The sequence below is a fragment of the Culex pipiens genome, chromosome 2 (assembly GCF_016801865.2).
Source record: "Culex pipiens pallens isolate TS chromosome 2, TS_CPP_V2, whole genome shotgun sequence".
Classification (NCBI taxonomy): Eukaryota; Metazoa; Arthropoda; class Insecta; order Diptera; family Culicidae; genus Culex; species Culex pipiens.
The window spans coordinates 123,159,142-123,172,588 of NC_068938.1; the positions used below are offsets into that span (position 1 = coordinate 123,159,142).

The 13,447-nt window shown below is 36.9% G+C and overlaps 1 protein-coding gene across 1 annotated transcript in view; it reads right to left on the reverse strand.

Moving 5' to 3' along the window:
• The window catches only part of LOC120416654 (somatomedin-B and thrombospondin type-1 domain-containing protein-like), a 112,490-nt gene that overhangs the window by 11,782 nt on the left and 87,261 nt on the right, over positions 1-13,447 (reverse strand). Inside the window, exons 3-4 of the mRNA XM_039578465.2 lie at positions 11,276-11,479; positions 4,803-4,941 (exon numbers count right to left, since the gene is read on the reverse strand). Of these exons, the coding sequence (XP_039434399.1) occupies positions 4,803-4,941; positions 11,276-11,479 (343 nt within the window). The remainder of the gene's footprint in view (positions 1-4,802; positions 4,942-11,275; positions 11,480-13,447) is intronic.

Below are 13,447 nucleotides of genomic sequence, written 5' to 3' on the forward strand. Positions count from 1 at the left end.
CTCCTGTGATCAAAATGTGATTTTACGTAACAGGCCGAAGTGTCAATTAATAATAGCGTATAAACCTTCCTTGGGCTTATATAAACTCAACGTAATAAAGAGCACCTCCCTGCACAAAATCGGCATGTGGCCTAACAACCTCTGTCGTTTTTGTTTAACTGAGCTAGAAAGCTCTGGTAACAAAAAAAGAGCACCTCGATCCGACGCTCCGTATCAAACTGATTCGCGTTCGAACAAAACCATCGAAATTTTTATATTTATATAGATTATCCAAATTTAAAAAAATATATATATTTTGAATCATTTTTGCCTTCCTCACTGAGGTAAGGCTATAATCCTGCTCCAAAATTGAACTTTTTATTTTAAGCTCGAAAACCCACCTTGATGTATACATATCGACTCAGAATTGAAAACTGAACAAATGTATGTGTGTATGTGTGTGTATATGTGTGTGTGTGTATGTGTGTGTATGTGTGTGTGTATGTGTGTGTGTATGTGTGTGTGTATGTGACCAATAATGTCACGCAGTTTTCTCAGCAATGGCTGTACCGATTTTGACCAAACCAGTTGCATTCGACTTGGTTTAGGGTCCCATACGGTGCTATTGAATTGTTTGAAGTTTCGATAAGTAGTTCAAAAGTTATGTGGGTAATTCTCTACCAACTCACACGAAATCGGGAAAAGTTGCCCCGACCCCTCTTCGATTTGCGTGAAACTTTGTCCTAAGGGGTAACTTTTGTCCCTGATCACGAAACCGAGGTCTATTTTTTGATATCTCGTGACGGAGGGGCGGTACGACCCCTTCCATTTTTGAACATGCGAAAAAAGAGGTGTTTTTCAAAAATTTGCAGCCTGAAACGGTGATGAGATAGAAATTTGGTGTCAAAGGGACTTTTATGTAAAATTAGACGCCCGATTTGATGGCGTACTCAGAATTCCGAATAAACGTATTTTACATCGAAAAAAACACTAAAAAAGTTTTAAAAATTCTCCCATTTTCCGTTACTCGACTGTAAAAAATTTTGGAACATGTCATTTTATGGGAAATTTAATGTTCTTTTCGAATCTACATTGTCCCAGAAGGGTTATTTTTTCATTTAGAACAAAATTTTTCATTTTAAAATTTCGTGTTTTTTCTAACTTTGCAGGGTTATTTTTTAGAGTGTAACAATGTTCTAGAAAGTTGTAGAGCAGACAATTACAAAAATTTTGATATATAGACATAAGGGGTTTGCTTATAAACATCACGAGTTATCGCGATTTTACGAAAAAAAAGTTTTGAAAAAGTTACTTTTTGCGTTACTCTTTGTTTCGTCATCCGTGTCTGTCGCGGGTGACCATGAATGGCCATGATCGATGACGACCAACTTTTTCAAAACTTTTTTTCGTAAAATCGCGATAACTCGTGATGTTTATAAGCAAACTCCTTATGTCTATATATCAAAATTTTTGTAATTGTCTGCTCTACAACTTTCTAGAACATTATTACACTCTAAAAAATAACCCTGCAAAGTTAGAAAAAACACGAAATTTTAAAATGAAAAATTTTGTTCTAAATGAAAAAATGACCCTTCTGGGACAATGTAGATTCGAAAAGTACATTAAATTTCCCATAAAATGACATGTTCCAAAAATTTTTACAGTCGAGTAACGGAAAATGGGAGAATTTTTAAAACTTTTTTAGTGTTTTTTTCGATGAAAAATACGTTTATTCGGAATTCTGAGTACGCCATCAAATCGGGCGTCTAATTTTACACAAAAGTCCCTTTGACACCAAATTTCTATCTCATCACCGTTTCAGGCTGCAAATTGTTGAAAAACACCTCTTTTTTCACATGTTCAAAAATGGAAGGGGTCGTACCGCCCCTCCGTCACGAGATATCAAAAAACGAACCTCGGTTTCGTGATCAGGGACAAAAGTTACCCCTTAGGACAAAGTTTCACGCAAATCGAAGAGGGGTCGGGGCAACTGCTGTGTGAGTTGGCGGAGAATTACCCATGTATAAAAATGTGTTTTCGCATATTTTCAGAAGTTGAATAAATGGTAGTAAACTGAACCAAACGTCATCATGCTATACATCGTTAGTTAGGTAATTGAAAGACCTTTCCAACGAGTCCAAAACATTGATAATCTGGCAACCATGTCTCGAGTTATAACCACTTAAGTGATATTTATGTAATTTTTTGTAGCCGGATCTCACTTAAATGTATGTAAACAATGTCCAGATCCATCATCCGACCCATCGTTGGTTAGGAAATCGAAAGACCTTTCCAACGATTCTACAACATTGATAATCTGGCAACCCTGTCTCGAGTTCTGACCACTTAAGTGATATTTATGCACTATTTTTGTAGCCGGATCACGCTTAAATGTATGTAAACAATGTCCGGATCCATCATCCAATCCATCGTTGGTTAGGTAATCAAAAGACCTTTCCAACAAGTATAAAACATTGAAGATCTGGCAACCCTGTCTTCAGTTCTGACCACTTAAGTGATATTTATGTACTTTTTTGTAGCCGGAACTCACTTAAATGTATGTAAACAATGTCCGGATCCATCATCCGACCCATCGTTGGTTGGGTAATCGAAAGATCTTTTCAAAGAGTCTAAAATATTGAAGATCTGGCAACCTTGTCTCGAGTTCTGACCACTTAAGTGATATTTATGCACTATTTTTGTAGCCGGATCTCGCTTAAATGTATGTAAACAATGTCCGGATCCATCATCCAACCCATCGTTGGTTAGGTAATCAAAAGACCTTTCCAACAAGTATAAAACATTGAAGATCTGGCTACCCTGTCTTCTGTTCTGACCACTTAAGTGATATTTATGTACTTTTTTGTAGCCGGAACTCACTTAAATGTATGTAAACAATGTCCGGATCCATCATCCGACCCATCGTTGGTTAGGTAATCGAAAGACCTTTCCAACGAGTCTAAAATATTGAAGATCTGGCAACCTTGTCTCGAGTTCTGACCACTTAAGTGATATTTATGCACTTTTTTGTAGCCGGATCTCACTTAAATGTATGTAAACAATGTCCGGATCCATCATCCGACCCATCGTTGGTTAGGTAGTCAAAAGACCTTTCCAACGAGTATAAAACATTGAAGATCTGGCAACCCTGTCTCGAGTTCTGACCACTTAAGTGATATTTATGTACTTTTTTGTAGCCGGAACTCACTTAAATGTATGTAAACAATGTCCGGATCCATCATCCGACCCATCGTTGGTAAAGTAATTGAAAAGCCGAGTCTAAAACATTGAAGATCTGGCAACCCTATCTCGAGTTCTGACCACTTATGATGCCACTTATGAACCCTTGAGTGATATGTGTGTTTTTTTTTGTATTCCGGAACTTAACGAAATTAGACGAAATTTGTGTCCAAACCCATCATATCACATATCACCCATTGTTGGAAAAGAGTGAGGAAGGCACCAACCACATAGGTGGATTAAGTTAGTTTTTTTTCTCCATACAAGTCTTAATGCACATACATGCATGCACATACACATCAAATCAGCAGGATCCAGATCAAAAGACCACATATTTGGACCAAATTTGGCACCAAAATAATTTCTTGATTTCCAAAAAAATAAGTGTTCTCGTGGTTTTTGGATGGTCCCTAAATGCTACTAAACAGGCTCTCATTTTTCAATCGACGATAGCTTGGAAACTATTGATCCGATGATCTAAGTCAGAAAAGAAACCTTTGTGATATTTTGAAATCATCTTTAAAAAATAAAACTTTACAATTCTAAAATCACGACTAACATTTCAAAAGCGCCACACACAAAAGTATTATTGGTTATGGAACTGGAAAAAAATATTTCATGGCTTAAATTCAAGTAAATTTAATTTTTGATAGTTGTTTGTCTTTTCTGTGGTTTTTATAAATTCAAACAATAATAAAAATCATTAATCAATGATCCAAATTTGGATTTCTGTTGACATAACCTGAATTTTAAGAAAATTTTAATGTCAAAAAATCAGGTCTAATTATCTTTGTCCGGTCTGCAGTCAATTCAAGAAAAAGGCTTAAAAATTAATCAACTTGAAAATGAAATAAAAATAATGAATATTTGGTAAAAAATCTTAACCTTTTTTTCATAAAATTATTTTTATTAGGTCCTTTTCGGTACTGGGACCTGGTTAGGACCGAGTCGGTTTTTGTTATTACATTTTTCTTAAAGCTAAGAGTAATTACAGAGGATCTTGTGTGTAAATGTTAGTGGGAGGGGAGCCGGTTACCCGCGGCCTACTCGGGGTTAGTAGGGAAGGGATTGATGTTAAAAAATCTTAACCTTCAAGTTCACGCAATTTTGCACGATCCTGAAGTGAGCACTGACCCAGGATTTTCTCAACAGTTTTGCCAAAAAAAATGTTTAAGCAGTGAAATTCGGAAAACTGCCTAACAGGTAAGAATCTTCTATTATTTTTCCAAAAATGTTTTTTTTCCTAGAGAATAACTAAGGACGAAAGTACTGATGACTTTGCTGTGACATTTTTGCTATCTTTCGTTCTGCAACAAAAAGAAAGTTTTCTGCTTGAACACTCAGATCACGTCCAGTCCGGAGCACAATTTGAGTGATAAGATACGCCAGATCAGAATCAATCTGCTCAATCCTTTTGCTTTATTCCATTTGCTCTGGCAGAAATCTGTCTCTTCCACAATTCACTGTTTGCATTCGAAATAATAAGGAAACTATGTTGTATGCAAAACATGCCATGGCATTTCAGTAATTTTCCAATCTCACTTATATTTCAACTAACATCAGCATTTTTGTTTTCTTCTTACCCTTTGGTGCTCTCTCGTTTATGATGAAAAGTGTCCTTCCACAGTTCTTCTCGGTGTCCCACGCTGGATCCGATGTCATTCGTCTCGGCGTTGATCTGCCGGGACGGAGCTGGCATCACTGGCAGAAGCAGAGCCGTCTCTGAAAATATAAGCAAGCAAGGGTTTTGTATGAATAATGATAATTCGGCTAATATTAGGTATTTGCTTTGCGAAAGCGAAGTCGCTTGGCAGAAATATGAGAGACCTTCCCTTTTGGCTTGGCTGGCAGAGATACAATGAGACTGAGAAGTTTCAAAAGTCATCAGGGAAGAAAGTTTGGACGGGTGTTTTAATACGCTTTTTTGTTTGCTTGTGCTGTTGAATTATCCGAAGGGATGAGAAAATAAATATGATAATCGAAATGGCATAGTTATCAAGTAAGACAACAAGTTTTTCTATTTATATTTATGAGGTACCTGTGTCAAACGTGTTAAAATTACATAAATTTTGGGGGATAGTCATTGTTTTTGGGAACGACACTCAATAATATTGAATTTATATCTAACAGAAGACGCGAAAAATCTATCAGCATTTTCATTAATTCATTCTTGGGATATAGGTGTCTAGAAGAGGCAACACAGGAGATAAAAACAATAATTACAATAAGGTGAATAAAATAAAAACACCCACCTAAATAATGTTGATGCGCATTTTTTTTTATGCTCGTCTATAGTTTCCAAGATAGTATCAGAATCAGAACTATTTTAGTTGCTTTCTCGCTTATAAATTACACTCAACCTCAAATGGTTTGACACCAACTGTTGTCAAACGAGCGGGGTCACTTTTTAGTTTGACACCCCTTTTACTCGGAGTTCACACACACACTACCAAACGTTTGTTTTGATTGTGTGCGTGAGCGCCGTTTAAAAAGTGACAGTTCGTCACTTTTTAGTTTGACTTTGATCAACCAACGAGGTACTAACTAAAAAAGTATCTTTTCGTTTTCAACCAAACCACCGAGTGTATACGCAATTTCATAAAAAGAACTAACATAACTGCAAAATGTTTCAATATAAAGATTTTTTCAGCACGAGCCATTCATGAAATAGGTATAAATATTAGGGTAGCTTGAAGTTGTAAGGGAAATATCAAGATGGGCAAATTCAATCAGGACAGGTTTTTTGCGGTTCTATTTGTGCCCCCAAGTAAAGTAAGTAAATCTTTCCCAGTTCCTGAGGGGCCGGCATTTACAAAGCGGATTGAGTGGCAGTTTCATTCTCAACTTAATGTTAACATGTTAAGGTTAATGTTAACATTCCATAGGTCGCCTCCCTAAGGTGTCGTGATAAGGTTCAGTTTGTGACGATACACTACCTTCCCTTTTCTAAGCAATCAATTCCAGAAGGGAAAAGATCACCAGTTGTGTTGGTCCGAGCCGGGATTTGAACCCCGATCTACCGCTTACGAGGCGGAAGCGTTACCACTGGGCTACGTGGCTCGGTTGTGCCCCCAAACACGCCCCAAAATTTTGGGCCGATTGGTTCTGATCCAGCTTTCCTCAAAGCAATTCAGATTTATATGGAAATTTGTGGGTAAAAAAAAAGAACTTTTCAGCATTTATTTTGAAAAGTTTTACTATTCGATTGTGCTATTTTTGGTACAGAAAAGTAGGCGATTTCATTGTTCAAGAATGACAGGAAAAGTAAGGAATTTCTTGTCGCCACTGTCAGTACTTCGGTAGAAATTTCAAAATCCTAATTTTTAATTTTTAATCCTTTTTTAACAACGTTTTTGCACCCAGCTTTCTGTTACAGACATTTTAGTATCTTCAAAACTACGGTAACTATCGATATATTTTTGATTCATCCCCTAGATTACTGTCTTCATAGTCATTTACCACCAGTGTTGCGATCCTCACGCGCTCACGCGCTCATTCGTGAGGAGGAGCGCTGCGCGAGCTAGCTCACGTTTGCCCACGCTTACGTTTGCTCCGATTTTTTCAGCTCGCGTTTGCTCCACGCTCGCGCTCGCGCTCATTTTTCGCTCATGGAGCGCTCACTTTGGAAGTATCGTGAATTGAATCATTTTTCGTTTTTGAGAAAGTTTTTGTTTTTCAATCCTAGTTAGATTTTTTGCTTAAGGCGCAGCATATCAGTGGAAACATCACTTAGGAACATTTTTATATATAAATTGGAATAGCTTATTTTCATTAACTATGTTTTTGAATAACAAATTGGATTCGCAAGGGTCAAATCATATTGGAGACCTACAGTCAGAGTTGAAAATATAAATATTTTTGAATTAATCGGCATTACCTTAATAATAGTTAAGATAAGCAGAGACAACTGCTGGGGGATGGGTATGAGCGCGTAAACCAAAATGACTTAAAACCTTACAAAACAATGAATTAATTAAAGCAGATTTATGCTGTTGTATGTTCGAGGCATTGTTATGTGCTTGGATGATTAAAATATAACATTAAACTGTTTTATATACCTGAACAGTTTGTTGACTACATTTCCAGCATGCGGGTCAGAATGAGCAACCATTAAAAAAGGTCATTCCGTTTAATAAATCGATCAGTGCTTTGAAACGGCTGATCATTTTTAATAATGTTAATCTATCTCTTTCTCATTCTAGAAAATAGGGTAAAATTGTTGAAACAGTTCTTTTTTTATAAAACAGCCTCCAAATTGCTAATGTTTGAAACAACCCATTTGAATGAAATAATGTAAATTGTCATTGTTTTGTTTTACCACATAAAGGGTGGTTCTCCCCAAGTAAAATAATATTTAACACTTCCGCTACCAAGCCTCTGAAAATATTCAATTACAGATTCAATAAATGATTTTTTGAATATGGACATTCTCTAAAATGTTTTGAATATGAGGGATGATTATAACTTTAATAAAGTTTGCTGCTGGTTTTTTTTTAATGTTCCAATAAAACAAATTTTATTTTTTGTTTTTGTTTGTGTTTTCCTTGAGTCCGGATTCTAAAAACTAAAAATAAACATAATTTGTCAATTAATTCAATTTTTTGCGTCATTTCACGTCAATGAATTTTACATTAAGAATGGGTTAGCTCTTTGTTAGCTCACTCAAGAGTGAATCATTCTACCCCTTGGCTAATTCTGAATTTAAAATAGAACGTATATTTCGGTTCGCCGACTAAATCCTTTTCATTGCTTACTTTTGTTTGTTTGACCACTTTCTTGTTTGTTATTGCTGCCTGTGCTGAGATAGTTCTAGAAACTTCGTTTCAAACAGGCAGATGCTTCAACAGGGAAAAACAACTACCTACTTTTGCTCACCAGCTCACGTGAGCGAAAAACGCTCCGGTGAACGTGAGCGAGCACGAGCTACTTGATAAAAACTCACGCTCCAGCTGGATCGAGCACTCCTTCCGTGAGCGCTCGCTCATTCGCAACCCTGTTTACCACAAAGTTTGACTATTTTTAAAATCAGATTCTTGCAGGATTGGGTCCGTAAGTTTGACAATTGTGGAATAAGAAGAAAACAACTTCCTTGGATGCTGTGCACCCTTATGGAAGCAATATTGCAAACAGTGTCTTCGAAAAAGTTATTTTATAAAAATGTGGCTTTAGTTTAAAAATATATTGCCAACCAGGATGACAACCCTACAGGGTGTCAACCAAGCCCTAACTTCTACTGGAGACTTTGCAAAAGTTGTCCTTATTAAAAAAATACATGGTTGCAAGACAAGGTGACACCTATTTCTTACTTCTATTTAGCACTTTTTAGACCACACCGCGAAAACGCTGCAAAAATTCGTCAATAGTCAGTTTTCCACATATAATTTCCTGGGGAATCGATTGCGCATGGTTTAAAAAAACCGAACAAAATGTTTAAATGCTAATTTTGTTAACTTTCCGCTATCGTTACTCATCACACAACTCAACATTTTTGAAGTTGATGTCAGTAAACGGTTATTTTTATATCACGCAGAAAAATGTTTTTTAGAATCAGCCTGTACGAGGTTTAAATCAATTTTCTTTTGTTGAATATAATCAACGCCGATTTTGCGTTGAAACAAACCTTGATTTTCTCAATTCCACAAAAGTCTTTTGTTGTTTCGAAAAAGCTGCTTTGACGTTTAGCGTTGATTCAACAAAAATAATGATTTTCAAATCAACAAAACGTTTTGTTGATTCAAATATGCCTTATTTTTCTGCGTGATTACTTGACGCGAAACCAACATTTTCCAAAAGTTTTAAAGTAATTTTCAAAAAATATGTGTCCAAACTTATATAGTTATTATAATGATTTAATATCAAATGAATAACAACAGTTAGTGGATGATCGGATCGGATGAGGAAGTAAAATGTCGGTCCCGGCCTTGGTTGTTAGGCCGTTAAGTCATTCCAGGTGTAGGAGTTGTCTCCATGCCATAAGTACAAACAACACACCAAACCAAGCCTACTCCGGTGGAATCGCTGGGGCGGTTGGACTCACAATCCAAAGGTCGTCAGTTCAAACACTGGGGTGGAAGGTTCCCTGGAGTAAAAAAGGTTTGGGTGCTCTCCCCATTCAAGCCTTCGGACTCCTAGGTTCGAGCAGAAACTTGCAATAGAGACCACAAAAGACCCGGGGGTCGTTAATGTGGATGGTTTGTAAAAATATTTCGTGTGAGCAAAAATGGTCAAACATGATTGGACAACTGCTCTCATATGAATAAAACAGCACAATTTTCCACACCACATTCATGACATTTATGTAATTTATAGATTCCAATGAAGGTTTCAACTAAGATACTCAAAACAATATTGCGTAACGCAATTGCTGTCCCACTTTCAGGACATAATATGTAATAATACAATAAAAAATCTCAAATTTACGCCACTGCATGCAGCGGCCATCTCTTTTTCACAGGCCTACATGTGAAGGTGAATAATTGGTATTGCTAAGCTGACCATTTGTTTGAAAACTGCATAATAAATTCCAGTAACTTTGGCCATAAAACGTCCCCACGAGCTGAGCTTCTGCCCCAATCCCTTAGCACCTTCTCCGGTACACACACTGCTTGGGGAACTCGTTTGCATGTCTGAGGGAGGAGACTTCCATGCACCTCTGAAAAACTCTGCTACTGCACGTTCCATTATGGTCCATTACAGGGCGTACTTGTTTCGTAATAGTGTGTGGTAAAAAGGCGCAAAAAACGCAAAAACTTTTTCCGGTCACCCACCCCATTATTGTCGTTGGACATTGCACATACACACACATACGTTGGTCATCCGGCAGGAATTACGGAACAAGTCCAATTGAGTGGAAGTTGTATCGTTTTGTGCTCTGTGGAAGAAACTCCCAAAATGAATTTTATTCAACGGGATTTAATCTACTGCGTGGTGCATTAATTTACTTGAACAATGAAACATATTGAAAAAGAGCAACTTGTTCCCAAAGTGGAATTATGATGAACACCTTGGTCAAATTTATTACAGTGTCAAATTTTGAACTTCACAGTCCAAATCACACATGTGCCAGCTTCGTCGATGACACACAGACGTTGTGTGGTACGGAAACAAGGAGTGTCCAGTTTTTATTCGACCCTTAATTGACCTGTCAGCCTTGAAGCATGGAGGTGAGAAGTTGATGCATTCAAAGTGATGACCATTGATGCCGGCTTGATGAATTCATCTCCGTCTCGGAAGAAGAGACAGATGTGCGCCCCGTTCAAGTTCAAGTTTGAATTGGGCTTCCATGGATTGTGAGCTTTTGACCTGAGCAACGGGCCATCTTTCAACTTTTTCTTAAACAAAAGATTGAAGGTTAGGTTCCCAAGAGATTGACGAGGCGGCTGATCAATTGATGATTATTGAATAATTGATTTAGTGTTGTGAATGAAACTCATTCATTCAAAATTCAGCAATTTGCCGACTTTTCCGATTTCATGTGAGCTGGTGGAGAATGACCCATAATTATGCACATAAGTAAAAGTTAGTGGTAAATTTACTGTCTGAAAAACTTTTAGGAACTTTGATTTTGATACCAACATACCATGAAAGACAATAATAGGAGCAAAATATAAATATGTGACATTCATCTATCGTAGGGTGACTTGCATTTGCATGAGGAAATTTTGAAACAATCCATTGGCATCAGAACAAATTTTCTAGTTCTATGGTTTTATTTGTGACAAATATTTGAAATCGTGATAAATTTGCCAAGCTCAGCAAATAAATTAATAAATCATCATAAAGCCCTTCCATTCTAGAGAACCCTTTACTTTCATGAAATACGTACTGAACTACAACCGAAACCAGTCCGTGTCACCACGTGCCAACAAGATAACACGGGAAACTGTGCAATCCTTTTCGCACCCAGAGCCAAAGGGCAATCCAATCTCAGTGCGGTGTAAAAGTGCCAACCCAAAGTCAGCACCCAGAACAGATAATGAATTTCTGCCGACTGGGCAGAAACGCGTCCTCCGAAAACCGCACACCAATTACAATTATAAAACGAAACGACACTTACCCTGAAGCTGAGGAAGCAACCTCCGGCCGTGTCGGCAGTCCCGGTCGGTCCCGGGGCAGGCACGCTTCTGCACGAGCGAAGGACAGTGTTTGCCACCGTTTTGCGGTCGCTGCCGGATCGTCCTGTTGCGCGAGGCCATTCCGGGACCGCAGGTCGAGTCACACTTGGACCACGGGCTCCACTCGCTGACGATGCAGTCGATCACTGCGAAAAATAGGGAGAAATGGAATGGGGAATTTGTAAAAGAGTTGTAAAAGTTGTGAATTTATATTTTTGAGCAGGACTTAAGTCCACATAAAAGGGATACATTTTAATAAATAAAGCAGACTTTCAATAAATAGAGTAAAATGAATTCAGTGTTTCCTACCGGTCTCGTAGCTTAACATTCCAACTCCCAAGGCTCCAAAAAAGTTGGAACGGTAACTTCAACTCGCTGGTTCTCGAGCATAGCTCAATCAATCAAGAAGATTATTTTTTTCCAGTGATTAGTTTGGATTTGCAGAACTCAATTTGATCAAATTTGTTATTTTTGGAATCAAAAACAGTGTTCCAACTAGGGCGTCCAATTTTCCCGGGTTTTGAATTTCCCGGGAAACGGGAAAAATATTTTTGGAATCCCGGGAATTCCCGGGATCCCGGGAAATTTTTGAATCAGTAATAAAATCTATGTTTCATTATATTTGTTATGTTTTCAAGCTTAAAATCATTGAATTAGCTTAATAATATCAAATGGTTATAATCCTCACTTCAATCTAAACAAAGACGACAGTTTTAAAATAGCCTAAAAGATTTTTTTTTTGTCTTTGTGGTGTTTAGGATTTTATATCAACTACTATTTTTAATTCCAGTATGATTAATCATTTTTTTATTTGCGAATCAAATTACATAATTCTTTTATTTTGAAAAGGTCCAATAAGCTTTTGTTTTCCATATGTTTATAGGACCTATTCAAAAAAACTTTGGAATTCTTTCATATTTTTTTTTCTTTTATATATATTTTATATGACATGACTAAAACAGCTAGAAAACAAACAACGACAATAAATAAAATGATACCAGTCAATGTAAAATTTTAGATAAGTTTTGAATTCATTGTTTTATATAAAACATATTTTACAAATTATCTTCAAGTTACTACCGCCAACCGAGGGAAAATCAGAACTACAGTCTAAATAGGTACAGGAGATTTTAGAGCAATACATTTGGAAGTACAAATTGTTTTGTTCTGTTACTGTTTCAACCGAAGTAATCCAAAACGTCATGCAAATATTTTTTGCTTTAATAGCTGTATTTATTCGTTACATTTGTACGTATTTGCCCTGGATGCCGGTGTTTGAATATAAATAATTTGATATGAGATTGTTTTTTTTTAATTTAAAATCGAAAATATACGTAAATATATCCAGTTTTTCAAAAAATAAAATAATAGAGAAAAAAATGTAAAGCACTAGGCATTTTGCGGACCTGGTAATTCAAATTATAATATTTTTTCCTGAAATGCCAATTTAATGCTGAGATTTGCTGAATACAAATTTTAATTCATTTTATTGTTCTACTATTTTCACAACCAAATCTGAATTTCCAGACCAAAATATGATTTTTTTTTCAATTTCGGGAATTCCCGGGACAAATTATAGAAAATCCCGGGATTCGGGAATTCCCGGTTTAGGAAAAATCCCGGGATTTTTGTCCCCGGAATTCCCGGGATGGACGCACTAGTTCCAACCTCTTTTTTTGCGTTTAAAAAAATCGCCGAGGAGGCAGTCGTTTTAAAAAAGATAGAACGTTCACACTACGAAAAAAACGTGTAATTTTAGGTCAAATTAGATGCACATAACTGGAGCATCAAATTAGACGTAAAGCTGGGTCAAATCAAACGTAATGTTACACGACGCAATCAATATCGATGGCCGTGTAAAATTACATTAATCGTAATTTTGATGGCAAAACATTCTAAATGGAATCATATAATTCTTATTGGACAACATAAAACGTGTAAAAATTGAACAAAAGCTGGACGAACATTAATTTCTCAGCAACGTAAAACCTGGCTGCCGTTTTGACGTTTCCTCATTCTGACGAACGTATAGCGGCAAATGTGCGTGAAATTGGGTGTTGACGCACATCGTAGCGGATGTGGTCCTGTGTGTCGGGGGGAGAACTTAGTGATCC